At 39.2% G+C, this 27,080-nt stretch overlaps 1 protein-coding gene across 1 annotated transcript; it reads left to right on the forward strand.

Moving 5' to 3' along the window:
* Positions 1-102: 102 nt before the first annotated feature.
* Positions 103-27,080, forward strand: LOC121854651 (serine/threonine-protein phosphatase PP1-2-like; the record flags this gene model as incomplete). Its single annotated transcript, XM_042349343.1, is given in 3 exon segments — positions 103-236; positions 11,646-11,823; positions 26,676-27,080. Coding segments are annotated over 3 exon segments (438 nt in total), but the record flags the coding sequence as incomplete, so codon positions are not given.

Here is a 27,080-nt window from a genome sequence, read left to right on the forward strand (position 1 = left end):
TATATATATATATATATATATATATGTATATATATATAGTGTATATATGTCTCTCTCTCTCTCTCTGTCTGTGTTAATATAGGATGAAATGTTTACTTTCAGATGTTTTGTATTCATGGTGGAATTCCTAAATTAGAAGGAAATTTGGAGGTGCTAGAGAAGATTCATTGTCCTCTACCAAACCCTGAGTATCAAAACAACCTGGCCTGGCAGATGATGTGGAATGATCCAGTTAAGTAAGTACCAGTTGTCTGTATCTTGGAAGGTTTACTTGTTTCCTTCGTTTGAAGTTGAAGAAGTGATGGGCTCAATATCTTCATCATCATTGACCATTTTACAGCCATTTTCTTCCCTTGCATAGTTTAGCTACAGTTACCTGATGCCAACTCATGTGTGATCTCTTGCAGTGTCTCTTATCAGGTTCTTGTCTCTGAAGTCTTTTCTTACAACCTTTCCCTATGGCATTCCTGGCCTACCACTGGCTCTCCTCCCATACACAGTCAGACTCATGTCTCTTTTTTACCTAATTAGTACTGTGCTCCCAATACCCACCTGCTCTCTTAGCTCTGAGTAGTGTTTCCTTTGCCACATTACATGTTCCAGGAGTTTCTAGTGAGTTACAACATTTACCATAAGTATTGAGTGCATGAATATATTGCCTGATTGAATAAATAGCCTAATACAGTACCTTGTTTATCTTTATTGTAATTATTTATATTAAGTAAAATATAACTTTTGTTTTCATTTTTTCTCAAATTATTATTGGTCAAATTTAAGAAAAAATTCAAAGCACCTTATGCCAGATACTGCCAGTTGTTACAGGGGCCATGTTATTTTACAAAAAACATCCAACTGAGTTTGTGTGAATGACTCAGTGTATGGAAGCTAATAGTTTACTCTTAGAACTACAGCAATAAAGATGACCTTGGTCCCTGGAAACTAGAAAATCCTCACAACTGATTTGACCACAAGGGTCCTATATTTTAGAGTCTATATCTGTACAGCATGCCCTTAAATTTCACAGATTTTTAATTCGCTGACCTCGATTATTTGTGGATGACACCCTGGATGTACCCAATAATGTCTAAGGGTAGTTTTAAAGTTGCTGGAATTTTCATGGGTGGAACAGGGAGCCATTCATTCTAGAGACAGTAATTTCTTTTACCAGTATTTTATATGTGTGTGTGTGTGTTTGCACACACACACACACACACACATATAGCAGAACGTAACAGCGTCCCCAAGAGGTGTAAAGCCATTCTCTGTTACTCTTCCACATTATTCGTGTGTGCTTAAGTGTTTCTGCTCTAAATACTGTACTTTAACCATTCGAAATGGTTTCCAAGTGCCCATCAAGTGCTACTAATGCTAGTGTAGTGAAGAACGTATTAAACCGTTTTGAAAAGGGTGAACGTGCTATGGACATTGCCGCTATGCTAGGACTAACCCCCACAACAGTGGGTACTATCTGGACCAAAGCGGAAAACATTAAGGTTAGTGATGGAAGTGGTACTACTCTGAGTACAACAAAGACTAATCGTACTCTAAGCACTTTAATAGAAAAGATGGAAAAGATGCTGGCTATGTGGATGGAGGACCAGAATCAAACATATTGCTCCAGCATAAAGCCAGATCCTTGTTTGACTACCTAAAGAAAACAGAGGGTGAGACTGGTCTCTTTTGGAAGAAGATGCCTGAGAGGACCTACTGTATATCTCCAATGAAAAAAGAAGAGTGCCAGATTTTAAAGCGGCAAAAGACTGCTTGGAGCGAACGCTGCTGGCGACTTCAAACTGAAGCCTATGTTGATTTCTTGTGCTGCCAACCCACGGGCCCTGAAAAGTTACTCTAAAGATCACCTTCCTGTGATTTACAAGGCAAATAAGAAGGCATGGATAACCAGTGCCGTATTTACCCAGTGGTTAAATGTGTACGCTGTCCCTGCAATGAAGGAATACAGTTAACCCTCACTTTACGCGGTCCCGCATTCCGCGTTTCCACGTTAACGCGGTGCCTTGCCAGAACCTCACGTGCTCACATTACGCGGTACGTGAACCCCATTATGCGGAGTGTCCGGCGCGACGCTATTTTTAGATTCGCCCCACCCGCCACCCGCCCGCCTGCCTGCCTGTGCTCCTCGCCTCTCCCTCCTCCTCCCTCCGCTTGGGCAAGCGGCGCGGCAAGGTTGCGCAGTGTGTGTCTTTGTTGCGTTATCACTGACGTCATATGACGTATCAGACCTGTGATTGGCCATGCATCCCTGCCCCCCTCTGCTGCTAGCTGTAATTGGCTTAAAGTATTATGACGTGTCCACCCGGGGGAGGGAGGGAGGGAGGAAAGACGACGCTTGACCTAGCCGCAGCAGTTTCATCCCTCAAGGCCACACCGTGTAAACGCGCATCCATTGTTCCGTAAAATGGCTTCCGCCGGACCACCACCCCCAGAGAGAAACCTTTCCTTACCTGGACCCAGCGGCACTAAGCCAAAGAAGACACGACGTTCCTTAAGCTACGAGGTGAAGTATACCATCATCCAAGAGTTGGAGAAAGGAACAAGGCAGGTTGATTTGGCGCGCCAGCATGGTGTGAATGAATCTACGATTCGAACAATAAAGAAGGATGCAGCCAAGATAAAGGAGCACATGAAGATCACAAAGTCTACAGGTGCTTCTATGATCAAGTATTTTCACAACCAGGTGCTTCTCAAGACAGAAAAATTACTTGTGAGGTACTTGGTGCGTCAGGCGCGACGGAACATGGCGGTCGACACGCGCTCTGTTAAGGACTACGCACGTGAACTGTACATGGCAGTGGCACGAAAGATGGGAATTACAGAGCCCAAACCCTTTAATGCTTCCTCTGGGTGGTTACAGAGGTTTAAGATCCGGAACAAGATCACCAATATAAACATTGGTGGTGAAGAAGCGAGTGCTGACCATGCTGCGGCTAGGGAATTTCCTCCGTTTTTACGTGAGATTATGGAGGAAGGACAGTACAGTGACGACCAGGTGTTTAACATGGACGAATCTGGTTTTTTCTGGAAAAAGCTACCTTCCAAGTCCTTCGTTGTAAAGAATGCCAGCAGGATTCGGGGCCGGAAGATGCAGAAGGAACGCATCACCGTCCTGTTTACCACCAATGCCTCCGGTACCTGTAAGCTCAAGTTATCGGTGATCCACACAGCACGCAAGCCGCACGCCTACAAAACCATGGACATGACCAAGCTAAATGTCCACTGGCTGACCGCACGTAAGGCGTGGATGTTCTCTACACTGTCCCTCTCCTGGTTTGATGACTGTTTTGTTCCCGATGTAAAGAAATTCTGTGAGCGACAGAATGTGCCATTCAATATTTTGTTGCTGCTGGACAACGCACCAGGACACTCGCCCCTACTGTTAGATCGTCACCCCAACGTAAAAGTGGTCTTCCTTCCTCCCAACACTACGTCTATATTACAGCCCATGGACCAAGAGTTAATCTGTAATGTAAAAGCTGCATTCTCAACAAAAAAATTCAAACTCCTGAACGACTACACCAACACCAGGGAAGAGTTGCGTAACCTGAGTGACACCACCACCGATAGCAAGAGCGAAGAAGATGAGGATCAACAGTTGGCACAGCAAAAAATACTGTTCAAACAATTCTGGAGAGTATTTAACATCAAGAAAGCTGTGGACTTCTTGGTGGAGTCATGGGATCAGCTGTCTATTGCTACAATTCGTCACGCATGGAGACATGTGTTGCATGGAATACCAGGTGAGAGGAGGAGTCAATGTGTGACTGGTGAGGTTCAGAATGTTGCAGTAGCAGTGGACCTTGCCAGAGAAGCTGCGCAGACTGTTACAGTTCCAGGCTTCTCCGAGACCACCAACGACGACATCCTGGAGGTGACCAGAGATCCTGAAGTGACTGCCGTCGAGATATTGGAAGATCACGTCAGTGAAGAGGAGGAAGAAGGTGCGTCATTCTCCGAAGAACACAGTTTAACTCATAGTGATATTTAGGGTGCCATGGAGTGTGCAGAGAAAATGAAGTCCTTCCTTTCCCGCGACAATGACGATGACCGCTATGAAGTCTTCCATACCCGGCTGGTGCAGGCTATTGAGCCGTACATCACGGTGTATCATGACAACATAAACACCAGCCGTCAAAAAAGCATAACCGAGTTCTTCGCCCGCAACCCACCACAGCCAGCCCAAGCCAGTGATAGTGACAGTGAAGATGACTTTGAGGGATTTGTCAGGGAAGCCCTGACAATTGTAAGTGACAGTGATGGTGCTTCACCTAGTAATGGTGATTCACCTGAGGGCCAGTAATCTGCCCTCTGCCTCGGAACCAGCCTCCATCCCCTTATGCCGACCCATCTCTTCTACTACCGTAAGTGTTCCACCTAAGTTTTAGTTTTTCTAACCTAACCTTTATTTTTCCTATGTTAACCTTTATTTTTCCCAACCTAACCTCTTCTATATTACTTGTTTTTTCATACCATCATAAAGTTAAGATAAAATTTTTACTACAACATAGTTGTGTGTCGTCAAAAAGTGGAGTTTGGGGGTCGGCCCGGACTCCATTTCAATAATCCCATAAGTTATGTTATTCACTTTACGCGTTTCTCACTTTACGTGGGACCCTCCGGGTTACATTAACCGCGTAAAGTGAGGGTTAACTGTACTCAAATTAATCATCGTCTTGCAAGGATTCCAACATTGCAAATTATATTTTCTATGTCAAATCAGTGACATTTTATAAGGAAACGATATTTAACTTCATACACCACGCATCTCTGCCTTCATTTGTCAGCCTACCCACACGCCACCACACGGCCAACCCACACACTACAGCCCTGTGTTTGGTTCTTTGTCAATCATAAACCTGCCGTCGCATTGCTCCAGGATTATTGGCTAGCATCGTACATTGTACTTATCATCATTGTTTTTGTTTTTTCTTATACTATAGTGAAAGGAGAGCACTAACATTTAGATTTAACTGTGTTATGGTGATTGTGAAGTGATATTTTCTGTGGTTTTTTTTTACTAAGGTGCGTCGATTCTGTTGTTTTGAAAATGTGAGCAGTGTCGGCCACTATCATTGTTTTTGTGACAATTGCTTGTGCTCATTTTTTGTGACTGTGAAGTGAGCAGTGTAACTCTGAAAATGTCTGGGAAGACCAAGGCATCCAAGACAACCGTGTCTCTAAGGTGAAACTTAGACACTGTTAAGCAGCATGAGACTCCCCAGAGGCTGTGTGGAAGTCAGGGTGACACCTCCACTCCACCGACAAGAATCCCCTTAGCCTCAAAGGGGACATGTGATGATGACCAGTCTTATTCTTCAGGATATGGTGAGTGTTGTTTAATTGTTTCCTACTGATAGTAGTATTGTAGGAATTGTTTTGTTGGTGATACATGTGTGCTTGGGGACTGGCTGAGATCGTATCCCATTGAACCCCATGTTATAATGCTTCCTATCTACAATAATTCACCTAGCGGTGGGTTTTCAGGAACCTAACCCCATCGTATCTCGAGGTTTACCTGTTCAGTATTGACCTGTAGTGTACTGCAATATGTCTGCACTCTTTGTCTCACTTCACAGTCGCATTAACTGAGGAAAAATATTCCTGTAATGTAAAGTATTAACTTGTAGTGTATACTTTACTGTAAGAAAAACTAAGGATGACAATGTAAGCACAGAACACATGTTCACGAAAACAGACTTGATGCACTTTGCAATCACAAACACACAAAAAATATCACTTCACAGTCACCATAACACAGTTCAATTTAAGTGACAGTGCTGTCCTTTCACTATACAGCTGCTCCCCAACTTACGACAGGGCTAGGGACCCAAATCCAGGACGTAAGTTGAAAATGCAAAAAAATAATACATACAAAATCTAAAATCAAATACAGTACAGTAAAAGTAATCAATAATGAAGAATGGATACAGTGTTACTGTGCACTTACCTTTAATGTAGTCAGCTGAATGCACACGGGGCCCCCATAATTTTCTATTTACAGGCATACATGGAGACTATATTAATTGGATGAAGCAGAGGAGGGCTGGGTGGGTCATCAATGTCACTTTCTTCACACAGGTTTATGTACAGGGGAAACTTGCTGGTTGAAGGTATTGGATCATCTTTAGGGAGTAAAGAGGCAGCACTAGTGTGGCGTAAGGAGACAGCAATGGGGGACTTTTTAAAATAGATGTCCAATTTAGACTGCACAGTTTGCTTTTTCTTTTCATTATAAATCTCCCTGTAGCAAACAAGTGCATCTTGGACCATTCTGTCAACTTTGGCAAAATGCTCAACATTTTTATCCATTCCATCACACATTTGCATCCCCTTATTAATTGTAGCAAATGCCTCTGCCATTTGCTTCACTGAAAAATTTTGGGGGTGCAGGTTCTTCTTTTACAATTAGACTCTTCTTTCTCTGCATTTTTCCTTGCTTCCAGTTCGATAAGATCCTCGTTACTTAGCTCTTCTGCTACACTTTCCACAGACTGTTCAACATCTTCATTATTAATTTCTAACTCAAGCTGTTTACCCAACTCCACTATCTTGTTACTAATCTCAGGAATTACTTCATCTTCATTAAATCCTCTGAAACTGTTCACATATCTTTTCAGGACTTTCTTCCATATTCCATTCATGCACTGTCCTGTAACCTCATCCCATGCTGCACTAATGTTCTGTATATATTTCAAAATGTTGTAGTCCTTCTAAAACTCTGAGCGTTTTCTCACCTTCAGTAGCAGCAACAGCCTGAGCGAAGGTCGTATGTAAATAATTAGCTTTAAAAGCTGCAATAGCACCTTGATCCATGGGTTGGATGACAGAGGTAGTGTTAGGTGGAATGTAGACTACCTTAACAGCAGGGTGCATGTCATCCAGGTGTGGTGGGTGTCCCGGAGCATTATCCAAAATTAACAAAATCTTGAATGCAATCCCTTGTTGCAGACAATACTCCTTGGCTCGTGTAATTAAACAAGTCATGAACCAATCCTCAAACAGTACTAGGGTCATCCAGACTGTCTTGTTACTTCGATAAAACACTGGCAGTGTGTGCTTGCTGACATTTTTAAAAGCCCTTGGGTTCTCTGAATGATAGATCATGAAGGGTTTTATCTTGAAACCAGCTACATTCCCCCCCAACAGAAGTGTAATTCGGTCCTTGAATGCCTTGAATCCTGGCATTGTTTTCGCCTCTTTGTGGATGTATGTCCGTTCAGGCATGCGCTTCCTTAACAATCCAGTTTCATCCACATTGAATATTTGCGCATGCAAATAATTTCCTTCCACGATGACACGATCTAGCTCCTCCTTAAAAGCTTCGGCAGCACCAGCATCAGCACTAGCTGCCTCTCCACTCACCATAACATTATGTAAATTGTAGCTGTTCTTAAATCTGTTAAACCACCCATTACTTGCTGTGAAGGTTTGGTTGCACTCATCTCCTGCCTGCTCATTCAGGCTTTCGAAAAGGCTTCTTGCCTTAGCCTGTAGGGTTAGAAGACTTAAGGGTACACACTTTTGTATCTGGTCTTCCATCCATATCACAATAGGGTGTGTCATAGGAGGGAAGATCAGCTAAAACTAATGGCCCATCACTTTTTTGGTAGATTTTAGTGTATATAAACAGAAAATAATTTCAGTTTCAATATTTTGCAACCTTTTGCTAGGTAAATCTTAGCGTGAAATTTATCGAAAATCTAACGTACAGCTGCATTAGTGCATTACAATTAAATAGTGAACATTGCTTTCTGACTTCATTCTTTAACAACCCAACTAACAATATTTTTTTCTGTTTCAGATTCTGATGCATTTGTAAGTTGATAATATTTGCGATGGCTGCTTGTGTCAGGACGAGGAACCAAAAATCCAGCGATCTCAGTCACTATCTTGGGTCTTGGAGAGAGCTCCTGAAGTCGGAGTTGCCTACATTGAGAGATGCTTTGAGATACGGTGTTTTAATCAGGCAAATCAGTGAAAAGAACCAAAGAACTTACACAAACAAAGACATTGCCAGTGATATGACCAAAGCTGTCTTGGCACAGTACACTCTGGCTAACGCTCAGTTCAAGCCTCCAGTCATAACAAGTCAGAAGAAGATTAGTGAGACTGCTAGCCAGTTGGGAAAAGGCAAGAGATATCTCTCTTGGGAGAGGAAAACTTGCAGTTAAGGACAGCTTTGCCAAGCAACTGGACCAGTTATTTGACATAATTACTTGCAAGTGCCCAATTGTTCTCTGTCCTGAGTTTAGATGGGATCGTGACTGTAAATCCGAGGCCCACATCTCCTGTATTTGCAAGCGTGAACTGAAGATTCCTGTGATCGAACTGGCATTTGTCAAAGCACAGAGAGAGAAGACTGGCAGTATAGGGGCTCTCATGATTTCTAGCCAAGATATTCCGGGTCCAAGAGACAGGAGGCTGCCACAGAGAGACAGAAGAGGAGAAGAGTTGCCGAGGAAGAGAGACTTGAGAAGGCCCAGGTGAGGTAAAAAGGCCGATGATTGGAGTCAAGCTGATTCAGAGTTTAATGACTTCCCCATGGCTGATCCGAGTGCTGACCAGAGAATGGTGACTTTGTCCCCTAACCCAGAAAATAATGATCCCAAACCTTCCAGGCATAAGATTCGAAATAGGAAAGATATCCCGAGCATAGCTCTGGCCAGCATGCGACACCACACTGGTCTCAGAGAAACTGCAGAGATAGCAACAGCTGCCTGGATTGACGGTGGTTTGATAACACCTGATGATGTTCACCTGGTGATAGATCATAACAAAGTAAGGAGAGCTCAGGAGAAACTTTTCAGTAACCTAGAAGAGGAGTTTGATAAGGGGATAAGAGAAAATGGAATCAATTGTTTGTTCTTTGATGGGAGGGATGACACTAAAGTGTTCATGAAAGTTGGAGATTCTGACAAGTTGTTCCTGCCATGGTGAAGGAGGAACACTACTCCTGCTGCAGTGAACCAGGAGGAAGTATTTGTGGCATTTCCTCCAGAGATGACATCAGGAAACCAGCTGAGATAGTGGCAGATAACATTGTGAACTGGCTCAGAGAGAGGAACGTAGACCAGACCCTGCAGGCCATTGTAGGGGACAGCACCAACACGACACAGGGTGGCAAGGGGGGGTCATACAGTGGATAGAGCGGAAGATTGGGAGGAAGCTGGTCTGGATTGTTTGTGACCTCCACACCAACGAGTTGCCACTCAGACATCTGATCCAGGAGCTGGATGGCAAGACTCTTTCAAACAACAGATGGTCTGGTCCTCTTGGCAAGATGCTGGACTCTGCCACTGAGTTAGAAATAAATCCGAGCTTTGAAAAAATCACAGTTGGCCCTCCACTCGTTGAGCTTGCACATACTGTCATTGACAACCCTACTACCATGCAGATCAGGTTGCCTGAGATAGGTCTCTCACATTCTAGGTGGCTCACAACGGCTCTCAGGTTCTGCAGAATTTGGGTCGCTCATCATAAACTGAAAGGGAACCAGCTTCACAACCTGAGACTTATTGTCCAATTCATCGTGAGTGTCTACTTGCCAAATTGGTTCAACACCAAGGTCAAGTCATCGTTCTCCGAAGGTCCGAGGCATGTTCTCTTCCAGCTTGAGCTCCTGAGGAGTCAACCAAGGAAGGTTGTTCAGATTGTGTAGCAGACTGTGAGGAGATCTTCCTGGTATGCTCATCCCGAGGCAGTTCTGCAGACAATGCTCTGCAGTAAGGATGAGGAGGAGAGAAGAGTGGCAGTCAAAAAGATCTTGGATATGAGACTTATGAGAGGATCTGGGCATGACGAATCAGTTGGTGACGATTCCTTCAGGGTCAGGAAGACTCCTGAAGTCAATCTAGGTGCCAAGACCCTCACTGATCTCATAGATCTGGATAACATCCAGGCTGGCAGTGAGCCCCTCTTACCTGCAGCCTCACCAATGTTCAAGTCAGAGCTTTCCTGGACAACCCCATGCATGTCCCTGCCTGGCCCTCGCACACCCAGAGTATAGAGTGTTGTGTACAGCAAGTGAGCGAGGCCAGCAGTCACGTGTACAGCCAGGAGAGGAGGGAAGGCTACATCCGAGCTCAGGTGGTCAGCAGGGAGGTGATGAGTAGAAACAGAAGCAAGAAAGACATGTTCTCTATGGTGTGCAGCAACACTGGGTCGTAGTAGTAAAACCGGTTTTTGTATTTGATGATTTTGTTTTCTAAAGGAATATTAAATTTAATAAATGTGTCAAGATCATTCGTTTCACTATTCTGGATCATTTTCATCCTAATAAATTAACCTGATACATTTACTTTACTTTAAATAAGCTATTTAGTGGTGTTGGTAAAAGGGTGGGAAAACTGAATTTTCATAAGATTTCAAGTTAAAATTTACCTAGCAAAAAATGAAAACTTTTCAAATCTGAAGATATCACATGATTCTACACATAGAACTACATCATTAATACCATGGGCCGATTTTTCAAACTCAAAAAAAAAAAATTCGCCTCCGTATAACACACCCTAATATCACAAGTAATTTTTCCATCTCATGAATGGAACCTTCTCTTTTCTTCATTATTGTAGATCCCTTTACAGTACAGGTGCTGATCCTTTCACTACCTCACGAATACGTTCCTTGTCCTTCAAAATAGTAGATATGGTCGAGTGCGAAAAGCCTAGGTCGCGTGAAATGGTTGCTCCAGTTTTTCCATTTTCATACTACATTATTATCTTCATTTTCGTCTCAAAAGTAATTGACTGTCTCCCTTTCTTCTGAGCACCACCAGCACTCTCACTTTTACACTTTCCAGTCATTCTAAAGTTTATTAGATACGAAAGTAATGTTAGTACACAGCGCGATCAATTGCAGAAACAACGACAGCCAAACACCAACTAAGCGCTCTATGGCATGGGTGCTGTAGCCACGAGGCGACCCAAGCCACGCTACACTCTCGCATGGGGCGGAAACGTTTCGGTCTAGAAAATACAAGCGTCATTTGACAAATTTTTTGGTACCGTCTGCGGCAGTCGTATGTGCGGGTGGTCGTACCGACTGAAGCAGGTCGTGAGTGGGGGTGGTCGTAGGCGAGTATGTTGTAAGTCGGGGAGTAGCTGTATAAGAAAAAATACTGATGATTAGTACAATGTCTGATTCTGGTTGATAATTGTGGAGTCATGCGATGGCAGGTTTATGATCAACAAAGAACCAAATACAGGGCTGTAGTTCATGGGTTAGCCATGTGGCGTCGCGTGGGTAGGCTTACAAGTGAAGGTAGAGATGTGTCATGCATCGGTTTAAAAATTTTTCCTTATAAAATGTCAGTAACTTGACTTCGAAAAATATAACTTACATTGCTAGAGTCCTTACAAGACAGTGATTAATTTGAGTATAAACTACCCATAGTTGGCAATAGAGGAAAAAATGTCCAACCAATGAATATTTGTGGTTATTCAATGGATATCGTTAAAGCGAGTTGTTTTGATCCTATATAGCCAGATGGTCTTAATTTATAACCATCGTTAAAGCAGAATATCGTATCTCGGGATATTTTATCTCAAGGTTTACCTGTACACACAACTACAGTCCAGTACTGTATTTTCACCTATACATTCGCCTTTTCTAAATCTTTAATTTGTCCCTAGGACTAAGGAGATGACTGATGGCGTACAAATGGAGCTCAAAAATTTTGGAGGCTTTGCTTACAATGAGAAGAGGAAAACTGCAAATGTGTTTAATGAAGTTGCCTTCAAGAACTTCCTCGAAAAACATGGCCTTACCCATGTAGTCAGGGCACACGAAGTCAAGCAGGCTGGCTTTGAGGTGAGTAATTCTAATTCAAGTCACAGCAATTCTACAATGTATTTTACCTATAGGTGCAATACCTAATTTGTATTTAATTATTTCCTAAAGGATGGGTACTTTTATTTTTTCCTCAAATATTTCAGCCATAGACTATCTTCACACTTTTAAAAGTTAATATAAAATTTCCTGAAACATCTAACCATTTGCTAGGAAATTTCTGTATGTAGTTTTGGTAAACTGTACATATAACTGAAGAAGATTTACCGCACTGCCACTGACAAAATAAGTAAATATATTTGGAAAGCAGTTTCATATTTTGTTGAGCCTTCATTAATATTATTGAATTAATTTTGTGTATTTTACCCATTCTCATAGAACTCTCCAAAATTAATCTTTTAAAGTGAAAATGCCCTAACACAATTAACATACAGTAGTACCCCGATTTACGCGATTTACGCGGTCAATTGAACCCACAGGGTACCGCGTTAGCGAAATCCGCGTAAATGGAACAACAGAACATATTGGATTAATTCCAATAGAGACTGGCCCAACCCCCAAACTCCACTTTTTCCGACACAATACCTATGTTGTAGTAAAAATAACATCTAAATTTTATGATGGTATGCTCACACAATTAATATTTAAGAGAAATACAGTCGCCAGGTTAATGTCCATTCAAATAATAGACTCAAATCCCCCCCCCCTCTTCCCAGCTCACTGGCCCCTACCTCTCTGAGAAATGATTGGGTGAAACACTAGATTTTAACGTTTAGTAATAAATAATACCTCAGACTAAAGTTAGGATAATATAATTGACATTTCTGGATTCCTTGCAGGTCAGGGAATATTTTGAATGTAAACTCCATATATTTTGCACAAAAGATAAAATACTTGCTTTGTGTAAACCAAATTATTACATTAGATCTAAAATTTGTATGTCTAATGCAAAATCCATGATGTTTATATTCAAAATGATCATCATATTGTAAGAATTCCAGCAATGTAAATTATATTCTGGTCCAGTAATTTATATGAATTTTATGAGCTAAAACAAATATCTTCAGTTAATAAAAAAACAATATTCTTCACGACACTATCTGTCAATCAAAGTACCCCAACTTGCCTCCCCCCCCTCTTCCAACCGCGCCAGATGGTCGGTCGGTCCCAACCCTCCCACCTTCCCTCCCTACCAGAGAAATGTTGGGTGAAAAAACTAATTTTAACTTTTAGTAACAAATAATACCTCAGACTAAAGTTAGGATAATATAATTGACATTGCTGGATTCCTTGTAAGACCAGGAACATTTTGAATATAAATGTCATATATTTTGCACAAAAGATAACATATTTACTCAGACTAAACATTACATCTAAAATTTGTATGTCTAATGCAAAATCTATGATGTTTATATTCAAAATGATCATCAAATTGTAAGAATTCCAGCAATGTAAATTATATTCTGGCCGGGTAATTTGTATGAATTTTATGAGCTAAGACAATATCTTCAGTTAATAAAAAAAAAATATTCTTCACACCGTGCCAGATGGTCGGTCGGTCCCTCCCACCCCCCCACCCCCCACCAACCCTCCCTACCAGATAAATGTGTGGGAAAACCAGAATATTTACCTTTTTAGAAATAAATAATACCTCAGACTAAAGTTAGGATAATATAATTGATATTGCTGGATTCCTTGTAAGACCAGGAATATTTTGAATATAAATGTCATATATTTTTCACAAAAGATAACATATTTACTCAGAGTAAACATTACATCTTAAATTTGTATGTCTAATGCAAAATCTATGATGTTTATATTCAAAATGATCATCAAATTGTAAGAATTCCAGCAATGTAAATTATATTCTGGCCGGGTAATTTGTATGAATTTTATGAGCTAAATGAAAAAAAAAATTATACTTCACACGTATATGGGTAGATGAACCGAGTAAAGTGAAAGTTCGGTTCTGGCTAGGCACCGCGTACATGAGAAATCACGTAAAGTGAAACCGCGTAAAGCGGGGTACAGCTGTACTGTATAAATGAAGATGTATCCATAAGTCCCATTTTCCAATAACACCCGGGGTTAGACAACTCAAGATTTTCACGCTCTTAATTAGTCCTTCGAACTTCAGTTGTTTTCATGTTCCTAAATAACCCTAATTAAAATTTAAGAGAAATGCAGCCACCTGTTAATGTCCGTTCAAATAATGGACTCAACTACCGCCCCCCCCCCCCTCTTCCCACGCTCGCTGGCTCCCTCCCTCCCTACTCCCACCCGCCACCTTCCCAAGAAATGTTTGGGGAAAAGGACTAGGCTTACAGGTTTAGTAATAAATAATACCTCAGATTGCAGTGAACCCTCACTTTACACGGTTAATTCAACCCACGGCGGCCCGCGTAAAGTGAGTAACGCGTAAAGTGAACAACATAACATATGGGATTAACTGAAATAGAGACCGGGCCGACCCCCAAACTCCACTTTTTCCCAACACAATACGTACGTTTTACTAAAAATAACATCTTAACTTTATGATGGTATTCACCCACACATAATATAGAAGGGAACAGTCAATAAACTGAAGGTTAGGTTAGAAAAAAACAAGGTTGGGGTTAACACTTACGTTAGTAGAAGAGATGGGTCGGCGTAGGGGAATGGAGGCTAGTTCCGAGGGAGAGGGCAGGCTACTGGCCCTCAGGTGAGTCATCATCGGTGTCATCCACACTTACTAGTGCCTCCCTGACAAATCCCTCAAAGTCATCTTCACTGTCTCTGCCTCTGTCACTATCACTGGCTTGGGCTGGCTGTGGTGGGTTGCGGGCGAAGAACTCTGTTATGCTTTGCTGACGGCTGGTGTTTATGTTGTCGTGATAAACCTTGATGTAGGGCTCCATAGTCTGCAACAGCTGGGTAGTGAAGATTTCATACCTGTTTGCGTCAGGGTCGTCGGAAAGGAGGAGCTTGACTTTCTCAATACACTCGATGGCACCCCTAACATTACTATGGGATAAGCGGCGTTCTTCTCGGGATGACACATCACCTGCCTCTTCACTGACATCATCATCATCTACCATCTCGTCGGTAGTCGCATCAGGATCCCTTATCACCTCCAGGATGTCGTCGTTGGTGGTCTCAGAGAAGCCTGCAGCTGTAACACTCTGCGCAGCTTCTCTGGCAAGGTCCACTGCTACTGCAACAGTCTGAACCTCACCAGTCACAGATTTACTCTGCCTAACACCCGGAATGCCTTGCAACACATGTCTCCATGCGTGACGAACAGTTGTTACAGACAGCTGATCCCATGCCTCCACCAAGAAGTCCACAGGTTTCTTGACGTTGAATGTTCTCCAGAATTGTTTTAAAAGTACTTCTTGCTCTGCCAACTGTTGATCCTCGTCGTCTTCGCTCTTGCTATCGGTGTTGGTGTCACTCAGGTTACGCAACTCTTCCTTGGTGTTGGTGTAGTAGTTCAGTAGGTTGAATTTTTTAGCAGAGAATGCAGCTTTTACATTACAGATCAATTCTTGGTCCATGGGTTGTATTATAGACGTAGTGTTGGGAGGAAGGAAGACCACTTTTATGTTGGGGTGACGATCTAACAGTAGGGGCGAGTGTCCTGGTGTTGTCCAACAGCAACAAAATATTGAATGGCACATTCTGTTGCTCACAGAATTTCTTCACATCGGGAACGAAACAGTCATCAAACCGGGAGAGGGACAGTGTAGAGAACATCCACGCCTTACGTGCGGTCAGCCATTGGACATTTAGCTTGATCATGTCCATGCTCTTGTAGGCGTGCGGTTTGCGTGCTGTGTGGATCACCGATAACTTGAGCTTACAGGTACCGGAGGCATTGGTGGTAAACAGGACGATGATGTTCTCCTTCTGCAACTTCCGGCCCCCACACTTGCTGGCATTCTTCTCAACGAAGGTCTTGGAAGGTAGCTTTTTCCAAAAACGACCAGATTCATCCATGTTAAACACCTTGTCGTTGGTGTACTGTCCTTCCTCCATAATCTCACGTAAAAACGGAGGAAATTCCCTAGCCGCAACACAGTCAGCACTAGCTTCTTCACCACCAATGTTGATATTGGTGATCTTGTTTCTCTTCTTAAACCTCTGTAACCACCCAGAGGAAGCATGAAAGGGTTTGGGCTCTGTAATTCCCATCTTTCGTGACACTGCAGCATACAGTTCACGTGCGTACTCCTTAACTGAGCGCGTGTCCACCGCCATGTTCCGTCGCGCCTGACGCACCAAGTAGCTCACAAGTAATTTTTCCGTCTTGAGAAGCACCTGGTTGTGGAAGTATTTCATCATAGAAGCACCTGTAGACTTTGTGATGTTCATGTGCTCCTTTATCTTGGCTGCATCCTTCATAATTGTCCTGATAGTTGATTCGTTAACACCATGCTGGCGCGCAAGATCAACCTGTCTTGTTCCTTTCTCCAACTCTTGTATGATCTTATATTTGATTTCGTAGCTTAAGGAACGTCGTGTCTTCTTTGGCTTAGGGCGGCTGGATCCAGGTAATGCAAGGTTTCTTTGTGGTGGTGGTGGTGGTGGTCCGGTGGAAGCCATTCTTATGGAACAATGGATACCGATATACACGGTGTAGCCTGGAGGGGTGTAACTGACGCAGTAGGTCAAGAGGCTTGAACGCTCCCGTGGCGGGGCACGTCATAGTACTACATTAAACCAGTCACAGCTAGCAGGGAGGGAAGTAAGGATGCTTTGCCCAATCACAGTCTGCTACGTCATATGACGTCATCGATAATGCAAGAAACACATACACTGTGCAACCTACTCGCGCCGCTTACACAACATGGCGGGAGGTTTGGATCCAAAAATGGCGCGGCGCAAGAGGACCGCGAGCTGCTCTCCGCTTAAAGGGGTACATGCACCGCGGAAAGTGAACATTCCGGTTTCGGCAGGGTACCGCATAAACGTGGAAACGCGTAAAGTGGATTCCTTGCAAGACAGCGAATTAATTGAATATAAACATCATATATTTTGCACAAAAGATAAAATATTTTCTCTCTAATAAAATTCTTAAATTAGATCTAAAATTTTTATGTTTAATGCAAATTTTAGCTTGTTAATATTCAAATTAATCACTATCTTATAAGAATAACACCAATGTAAATTATATTCTGGCCGGGTAATTTCTATGAATTTTATGAGCTAAAAACAATTATCTCAAGTAAATAAACAAATTTTACTTCACCAGACACAATACGTACGTACGTTGTATTAAAAATAACATCTTAATTTTATGATGGTATGCACACACAATTAATATTTAAGTGAAATATCTACAGTCAACCCTCACTTTACGCGGTTAATGTAACCCACAGGGTACCTCGGAAAATGAGAAACGCGTAGAGTGAATAACATAACATATGGGATTAAATGAAATAGAGACCAGCTGACCCCCAAACTCCACTTTTTCCAACACAATACCTATGTCCTAGTAAAAATAACATCTTAATTTTATGATGGTACATGCACACAATTAATACTTAAGAGAAATAGAGAAATGCAGTCGCCAAGTTAATGTCCATTCAAATAATGGACTCAACTCCCTCCCCCTCTTCTCACACTACACTAGCTGGCTCTTCCCTTTCTGAGAAATTTTGGGGGGAAAACCCACTATATTTTAAGGTATAGTAATAAATAATACCTCAAACTAAAGTTTGGATAATATAATTGACATTGCTGGATTCCTTGTAAGACCAGGAATATTTTGAATATAAATGTCATATATTTTGCACAAAAGATAACATATTTACTCAGAGTAAACATTATATCTAAAATTTGTATGTCTAATGCAAAATCTATGATGTTTATATTCAAAATGATCATCAAATTGTAAGAATTCCAGCAATGTAAATTATATTCTGGCTGGGTAATTTGTATGAATTTTATGAGCTAAAACAAATATCTTCAGTTAATAAAAAAAAAATATTCTTCACACCGTGCCAGATGGTCGGTCGGTCCCTCCCTCCCCCCACCCACCCCCCACCAACCCTCCCTACCAGATGTGTGGGAAAACCAGAATATTTACCTTTTTAGTAATAAATAATACCTCAAACTAAAGTTAGGATAATATAATTGACATTGCTGGATTCCTTGTAAGACCAGGAATATTTTGAATATAAATGTCATAGTACTACTGTATATATATATATATATATATATATATATATATATATATATATATATATATATATATATATATATATGTATGTATAAATATATATATATATATATATATATATATATATATATATATATATATATATATATATATATATATATATATATATATATATATATATATATATATATATATATATATATATATATATATATATATATTTTTTTTTTTTTTTTTTTCCTTTTTTTTATAACAGGATTAGCCCACCCGGGAAAATGTAATAGTAATTAATAATAATTATAATAATAATTATTCATAGTAAATAAAAATTTTAATAAAAATACACCAAAATAAAATAATAATGATAACAATAATAATAATAATAATAATAATAATAATAATAATAATAATAATAATAATAATAATAATAATAATAATAATAATAATAATAATAATAAAATATAATAATAAAATTAATAATAATAACAATAATACTGTAATAATAAAATAATAATAATAATAATAATAATAATAATAATAATAATAATAATAATAATAATAATAATAAAGAAATACAAGAATGAAAAAAATCAAGTGAGAAACACGACCTAGACCTATGAATTATTATTATTATTATTGTAATTTTTATTATATTTTCGCTCCCCCAGGCCCTGATGTGGGTCAGTGATCTATGCCCGGGTGAGCTAAAAAAAAACTCTGAAAACCGAAAAATTCCGAAATCCGAAATGCCCCTGGCCCCAAGGATTTCGGATAAGGGATTGTCAACCTGTATAAAGGGATCACAGTCTGTTGAGCCCTCCCTCTCTCCCTCCACTACCTACCTCTCCTCTTCTATGTGCAGTGAGTTCTGCTATAATGTGTGTTTTGACAACGCGAATTGGCTCTAACGCGATTTATGAATAGAGGAACAACATTTGTAAAACACGAACGCTTGTTTGCTGTAACGTGATTTTTGCTTACTATTTCTCCAATTTTGTGGAATTAACTGTGAATATGGTAAAGAAGAATATCTCCAAGAAGCGTTCTGGTGATCGCATTCCTGGTGATGATCGTAAAAGAAAGGCTATAACACTTGAAGAGAAGCTCGGTGTTATTAACCTCAAAATCACCCTTCTCCCTCATCAAGTTATATTCATATTTTTTCAAGGTAAAGTTGTTACATTTACTGTATGATTTCATTATTAGATATGAATGTAACATTTATTTAGACTGTGCTATCCTTTGTGTTAGGCTAACTACTAAATTTTTTTCGATTTCGAGTAATTTGCACCTAACCCTATTTTCTCCAGAAGCCCTGTTATTTCTATTGCGTGAATTTCTATAACACGATGTTTTACAAGAACACAACTGTCGCGTTATAGCAGAACTGACTGTACTCAAACGTAGTTTTATTCAGTACCTAATATAATTTATATTCTATTCCTATAATTGATTCAGCGGCAATTTATGAGGAAACCACTACCACCAGAATTAGTTTTTCGAGTTCATTCATTTTCCACAGATGTTTTTATCAATATACAATTTATATATCCTATTTTTTCTATTAATTAATACCTGTACTTATACTGTATCCCTTCAACATTACGTTACATAACATTTTAAAATTTTGTATAGAGTAAAGTAAGAAGCAGAGTAGTGGTGGTGTGAGGGAGGGGGTAGAGACCCTTGGAGTGAGAAAGTGACCATGCATGCTGCAAGCCCCCTTCATCCCCAAAATAGGTTTGTCTCCCACATCCCACCCCTCCCACTGTCACTCCTACTCAAGACAAAATGTTGTTTGTTGTTATGTATTAATTGCTAAATACCTCCTATGCATTACTGTAATAATCTGTGCTTGTTAATACCTGTACCCTTCATATACAGTACAGTAGAGCATGCCCTCATAATGTGCGGATTTTTAATTTGCGGCCTTTGATTAATTATTCATGGATCATACCCTGGATATACCCAAGAATGTCTGCTGGTTGGGGAGTGGCCTGGTCACATTTACCCTCCAATGGACCTTTCCCCCTCTCCCTCCCTCCCTACCCCCCTTCCTTACAGCATTCATTCTAAACTTCTAATTGGGTTAGAGAGGTGAATTTGATACCGTAATGATCCTGTATAAATTCTCTGTGAGACATTTCCAATATGATATCCTTAAACAAAATAATCCGACATGATATGTTGGGGATTCCATTTATTTATATATAAAATAATCATAAATGTTGATACCTGAGTTAAAATCAGTTCTAATTTAGTTAAACACACCATATATTTTATTTTTTTTTTACTGAAATAATCCTGAATACTTTATCTAATTTTTTTTTAAATAAATATGGTTTAACAAACAGAAGATCCATGCAGGCATGAATGGAGTGTGTTACAGCAAAGACAGTTTGGTATTTTCCACACTTCACAGGAAAATTTCCACGAGTCTAAACGATGCAGCTCGCAGAAGCTGCATTTATGTACGCAAACACCACTGTACAGTGGTCCCTCGGTTAACGAGCACAATCCGTTCCAGCAGGTTGTTCGTTAACCGAAAAACTCGTAAACCGAAACCATTGTTTCAATGGGTTTTGGGGTAATTGGTTCCAGCTCACCGAAAATTGCCTAAATTCAACAAAAAAGGTAGAAAAGTACACTTACTTTGAGGTGTGTATGTAGAAGGCTCCTGGATGATGATGATGATGATGGGAATTAGAATGTGGGGTGGAGGAGAAGGGAGAAGAGAAGGCATTGGGGTGGAAGAGAAGTCACCCCATGGCACCATTTCACCCATAAAATTTTAGTTCTCTTGGTGTATTTCAAGATTATTTTCTTTAAATCAACACTGCACTGCATTATATATTGTCAATATGTAAAATATATTTCAAAATGACCAATAATTTGCTTGGAAACACACAAAAAAAGCGTTTAGTTGAAGAGTCTCAAGCAAGATGTTACCTCCACTGAAAACAGAGAGAGACTAACGCCTGTCTGGTGTGTTAACAGGCTGGATGGCACGCCAGAAACTAGTTTCTTTACCTTCAATTATGTTCAATAATTGTTAAAATGACTAAAAAAGTTAATATTAAACTTTTAAAATTATTGAATAGTATAAACTTCTTGATATTTACTAAAATAGTAAGGAATTTAAGCCCTAAAACCGATTACTGTATTGGCGGACTAATACTACAGCTGGTGGACCGCCAAATGCAAGCGAAAACATGTTGAAGTCGGCTCGTAAAAAACTCGTTAATCGAGGGATTGCTTGTTAACTGAAGTTAAGAATCTTATGGAAGGTAAATCGTTAACCGATATCTCGTTAACCGAGGCGCTCGTTAACCGAGGGACCACTGGACATGTACAATATTGTTCATGTTGTAAACAAAATAATGTATACTACTGTACTACTATACTGCATATACTGTACTCACCAGCAGACACTGTTCATGCAGCTGACTAACATTTAACTGTAATCACATCTTAACACTTGTGAAGGAGGTTGGGTGGGAGATTAGTGGGTCATGATATTGACCTTACCTGATGAATATCTGGTCATCTATTATAGGGTTGGAGGATTAGTGGGTCTTGACCTGAAGCTGTCTTGAATAAACACGAAAGGTAAGGTGCTCCACTTACTGAATGTACAGTATAGTATACATAACTTTAATCACTTTTTACATTCTTAACACTGCTTTAACGCTGTATTCTAAGCTGCTTTTGTTTTAGTACAGTAATGTACAACACAAATTGTACACAAAAAATTCAGCTAGTGAGGGACCTAAGTGATTCAAACACCTAGGCCACCCACGCGCCTGGCATGTGGAGATGAGTTGGAACATAATGCACTCTTTCGGAATGCCGTGGAAATTTATTCCCAGACTCAGAAATAAAAATGTATTGAGGTTTTCCAGAATTTTTCTTGGAATTTACAAAAAAGGCACCTGATTTTAAACTTCTGAATTTGTTCTCAACCCCTGAATTGAGAATTTTTCTGGAAAATTTCAGAGCAAATTTTAATTCCCGCTATTGTAGAGTTCCGGTTAGAAGGGTTCCAGCTAGCAGAGATATTACTGTTGCTTAATAAAAACCATAATCATAAACCATCATAAAACAATAATCATATTTTAAAGTAATTAGTATTTTTAGTCTTTTGTATCATGTTACCTGTAATTAGTATTTTTAGTCTTTTGTATCATGTTACCTATCTTCTTTAATTTCAAAACAATTATATGCTTGTGAAGCATGATTAGAGTATCTTAGGCACTATGCAGTGGCCATCTTTGAAATAAACAGCCATGTTGAATATTTTTCATATGGATTTAAATCAAATTTCCTTCTTTAGGTCTTGACCTATCCCTTCTGAAAATTCATGCTTGTTGCCAAAAGCACACATTTCACACCATATTATTGTAGAATCCAAGTTACCCATCACTTATGGACAGCGGTGGCTCCCGAATTTTTATATAAGAGGGGCTCAAGGGTGGCAATCTGGTCGGAAGAGGGGGATAGGGGACTTGTCTCGAAGCTGCGTGTGCAGAGCAAGCACACATTTTTATAAATATGGAAACTTGCGTAGAGCTGCCCAGACGTTGAATAATTTCCAAGACGATAAATTTTATTCTAAAACATTATACAGCCAGCCACATCCTTATGATTTGTGTTTACGCTTGCTGCTAGTGGTGGAAGAATTCTGTTCTGTGGTGGAATCCCAAGGTATGATAAATTTTTTGGAAGGCTATTCCGAAAAAGTGCCTTATTATTATTTTGGGGTGACTTTGGGGGGCTGATGGAGATTATGAGGAGGCTGCAGCCCCCCAAGCCACCCCTTGGTGCTACCATTGCTTATGGAGATTGAGAGGTGCCTGTTAAATAGTTTTCTGGTGAGTTGAAATTCACTCTTAGGATACCCCAATAAATCCTGCAGAACACAGCAATACAGGCTGACCTTGTAAATTTGTGTCTCTAAAAAATGGACTTCCTGAACACCTATTCCAGTCTATATAAATGATATGGCTTAGAAATAAAGAAAATAAGATAAAAAACTATAAAATAAGAAAAAACTTATATCATTGGTGGGTATGTGTGCGAAATGGAAGTGGTGGGCTATAACTACGTTGCCAACTCACCAGCCCAGCCACCACGTTTATAGTTACAGGTTGGCAATCCCTTATCCGAAATTCTTGGGGCCAGAGGCATTTCGGATTTTGGAATTTTTCGGTTTTCAGAATGGTTAGTTTTTTGTGGGGCATTTTTTTTTTTTTTACCCAACCTGGGCAAGGATCACTGACCCACATCAGGGCCTGGTGGGGCGAAAATATAATAAAAATTATAATTATAATAATGCAGTATTACCCCGCTTTACACGGTTTCACTTTCCGCGATTTCTCATTTACACGGTACCTTGTCAGAACCGTACTTTCACTTTCCGCGGTGCATCTACTCATATATGCGTGAAGTATAATTTTTTTTTTTTTTTTTTTCATAAAATTCATACAAATTACCCAGCCAGAATATAATTTAATGGCTGGAATTCTTACAATATGATGATCATTTTGAATATAAACATCATGGATTTTGCATTAGACATACAAATTTTAGATCTAATGTAATAATTTGGTTTACACAAAGCAAGTATTTTATCTTTTGTGCAAAATATATGAAGTTTACATTCAAAATATTCCCTGACCTACAAGGAATCCAGAAATGTCAAATATATTATCCTAATTTTAGTCTGAGGTATTATTTATTACTGAAAGTTAAAATCTAGTTCTTTCACCCAACATTTCTCTGGTAGGGAGGGAAGGTGGGGGGTGGGGGGGGAGGGTTGGGACCGACCGACCATCTGGCGCGGTTGGAAGAGGGGGGGAGGCAAGTTGGGGTAATTTGATTGACAGATAGGGTCGTGAAGAATATTTTTTTTTTTATTAACTGAAGATATTTGTTTTAGCTCAAAAAATTCATACAAATTACTGGACCAGAATATAATTTACATTGCTGGATTTCTTACAATATGATGATCATTTTGAATATAAACATCATGGATTTTGCATTAGACATACAAATTTTAGATCTAATGTAATAATTTGGTTTACACAAAGCAAGTATTTTATCTTTTGTGCAAAATATATGAAGTTTACATTCAAAATATTCCCTGACCTGCAAGGAATCCAGAAATGTCAATTATATTATCCTAACTTTAGTCTGAGGTATTATTTATTACTAAACGTTAAAATCTAGTGTTTCACCCAGTCATTTCTCAGAGAGGTAGGGGTCAGTGAGCTGGGAAGAGGGGGGGGGATTTGAATCCATTATTTGAATGGACATTAACCTGGCGACTGTATTTCTCTTAAATATTAATTGTGTGAGCATACCATCATAAAATTTAGATGTTATTTTTACTACAACATAGGTATTGTGTCGGAAAAAGTGGAGTTTGTGGGTCGGGCCAGTCTCTATTGGAATTAATCCCATATGTTCTGTTGTTCACTTTCCGCGGTACCCTGTGGGTTCAATTGACCGCGTAAATCGGGGTACTACTGTAATAATAATAATAATAATGATTCATAGGTCTAGGTCGCGTTTCTCACTTTTGATCTTTTTTTCATTCTTGTATTTCTTTATTAGTATTATTAGTATTAGTATTTTATTACAGTATTATTGTTATTTTTATTATTATTAATTTTATTATTTTATTTTATTGTTATTATCATTATTATTTTATTTTGGTGTACAGTATATTTTAATTATAAATCTTATTTCCTATGAATAATTATTACTATTATAATTATTATTACTATTACATTTTCACCCACTAGGTACTGATGTTAGTCAGTGATCTATGCCCGGGTGGGCTAATCCCTGTTTATATAAAAAAAAAACAAAAAAAAAAAACAAAGACCCACCAAAAAAACTTTCGGTTTTTAGAGCTTTTCGGTTTTCCGAATTTCGGATAAAGGGTTGTCAACATGTATTTGTAATTAAACTTTAAAATTTGTCGAAAAATCATTACACTACTCTAATATGGCTTAGAAATAAAGAAATTATAAGACGAAACAAGATAATTGAAGAGCTTGGGTGTGTATGTGTGTGAGAAGTAAACGTTTGTAGAGGCAGTTTTAGCCAAGGCCTTGGCTAAAACTGTGCTGCAGACTTGATAACCCAGCTGCCTCGTATATTGTTACTGAGCTTTGAAAGAAACAATAAAAGTTGTGGAAGAATCATTACAATACTCTAATGTGGACTAGAAATAAAGAGAATATAATATAAAACTATTAAAAAAGACAAATGAAGAACATCCGTGTGTTTATGTAAGAAGTGAATGTGTGTTGAGGTGGTGGGTTACTGGGCTATAACTGCGTGGCTGTGCTCCCTCCCCATGTAACATCACAGCAGCCACCTTTCTGTGAGTCAACTGGTTGACTTCCTGAACTGTGTCGCATTGCTCAGAGGATGGTCTGAGTGTGGAAGGAGGTATTTTTTTTTTTACATAAAATATGGTATATGTTATTGTATGCAGTATTATGATATGATATTTATCGATTTGATTCTTTATCATAGCAACAAATATGGCAGCTCATCCTCGTTACATGCTGTATTCAAACTTATGACTCTAGCTGATTTTAGAGGAACTTTTATAAATATAAATATTATTACAGTGGTCCCTCGGTTAACTAACACAATTCGTTCCACAGAGTCGTTCGTTAACCGAAAATTTCGTTAACCGAAAATTTCGTTAACCGAATCCCTTGTTTCAATGGGATATTGGATAATTGGTTCCAGCTCACAGAAAAGTACATACAAAGTAAAAAAAAAAATGCAGTAAAGTACACTTACTTTGAGGTGTGTATGGAGAAGGTTCCTGGTTGTTGATGATGATGGGAATTAGAAGTGGGGGTGGAAGAGAAGGGAAAAGAGAAGGAAGTGGGGATGGAGGAGAAATCACCTTTTGGGGGACGCATGCTTGATGCAGTAATTTCACCAATAAAATTTTAAGTTCACTAGGTGTAATTCAAGATTATTTTATTTAAATCAACACTGCACTATATATTATAGCCAAACTGACACCTGGTGGATGAGTCAATCAGCTGATGGGCACACAAAAAACTAGTTCCCTGTACTGCATATATTATCAATATGTTAAATAAATTTTAAAAATGACTAATAATATTAATATAAAAAATGCAAAAATATTAAAGAGCACAACTTTCTTGATATTTACTCCACTGGAAACGAATGTAAACATAGAAAATATTACTGAATTGGCAGACTAGCCTATCAGCTGATCAGCTGATACTCACAACAAAACGTATTTGTCGTAAGGATTTTGTTAATCGAAGTTTTGTTCATTAACCGAATTGAACATCCTTATGGGAGGTAATTCGTTTACTGAAATTTTGTTAATCGAACCGTTTGTTAACTGAGGGACCACTGTATTTCATTTTGGTGCCAATTAGATGAATCTACTGGTTACCCAGATACTGGATAACTGGGATTCTACTGTATGCACCATTTTCCTGGGATAATTGACTTTTATTAGTCACCCAAAAATGGTAGTAGGTTAGAGACAGCTTATTCTCAATCTTTTATATACCTGTACAGTACATCATATTAATTCATTATTTTCTTGGTTTATACTTTCTATGCAGAACTATTTTTTTATTAATATAAATATTTGGAATGATATCTGTACAACTTTTTCATACACCAATATATTCCACAGATTCAAGAGGGAGGACAACTGCTGACAGTGTTTTCATCTTCACATTACTGTGGGGGCAGTAATGAAGCAGCTTGTATACTCGTCAACAAATGTCGAATTAGAATTATAAGAGTTGACACTTCTTGAAATTGCTTGATTTGAGGACAGTAAAGGCTCTATCATCCAGGATACTTAGTGACATAATTTTTGTTATATCTGTCAATAAGAATGCCTTATTTATATGCAGCATAGTGCTTCAGTGTATAAATTCCAAATGTATTGTGTATGCATGTCTCAGTGATGATGTAGCTATAATTGCAAACAAAGTTAGATCTAAAATTTGTAGCCTATGTCTAATGCAAAATCCATGATGCTTATATTCAAAATGATCATCATATTGTAAGAATTCCAGCAATGTAAATAATA

This window comes from Homarus americanus, unplaced genomic scaffold (genome assembly GCF_018991925.1).
Source record: "Homarus americanus isolate GMGI-L3 unplaced genomic scaffold, GMGI_Hamer_2.0 scaffold29030, whole genome shotgun sequence".
Lineage (NCBI taxonomy): Eukaryota > Metazoa > Arthropoda > Malacostraca > Decapoda > Nephropidae > Homarus > Homarus americanus.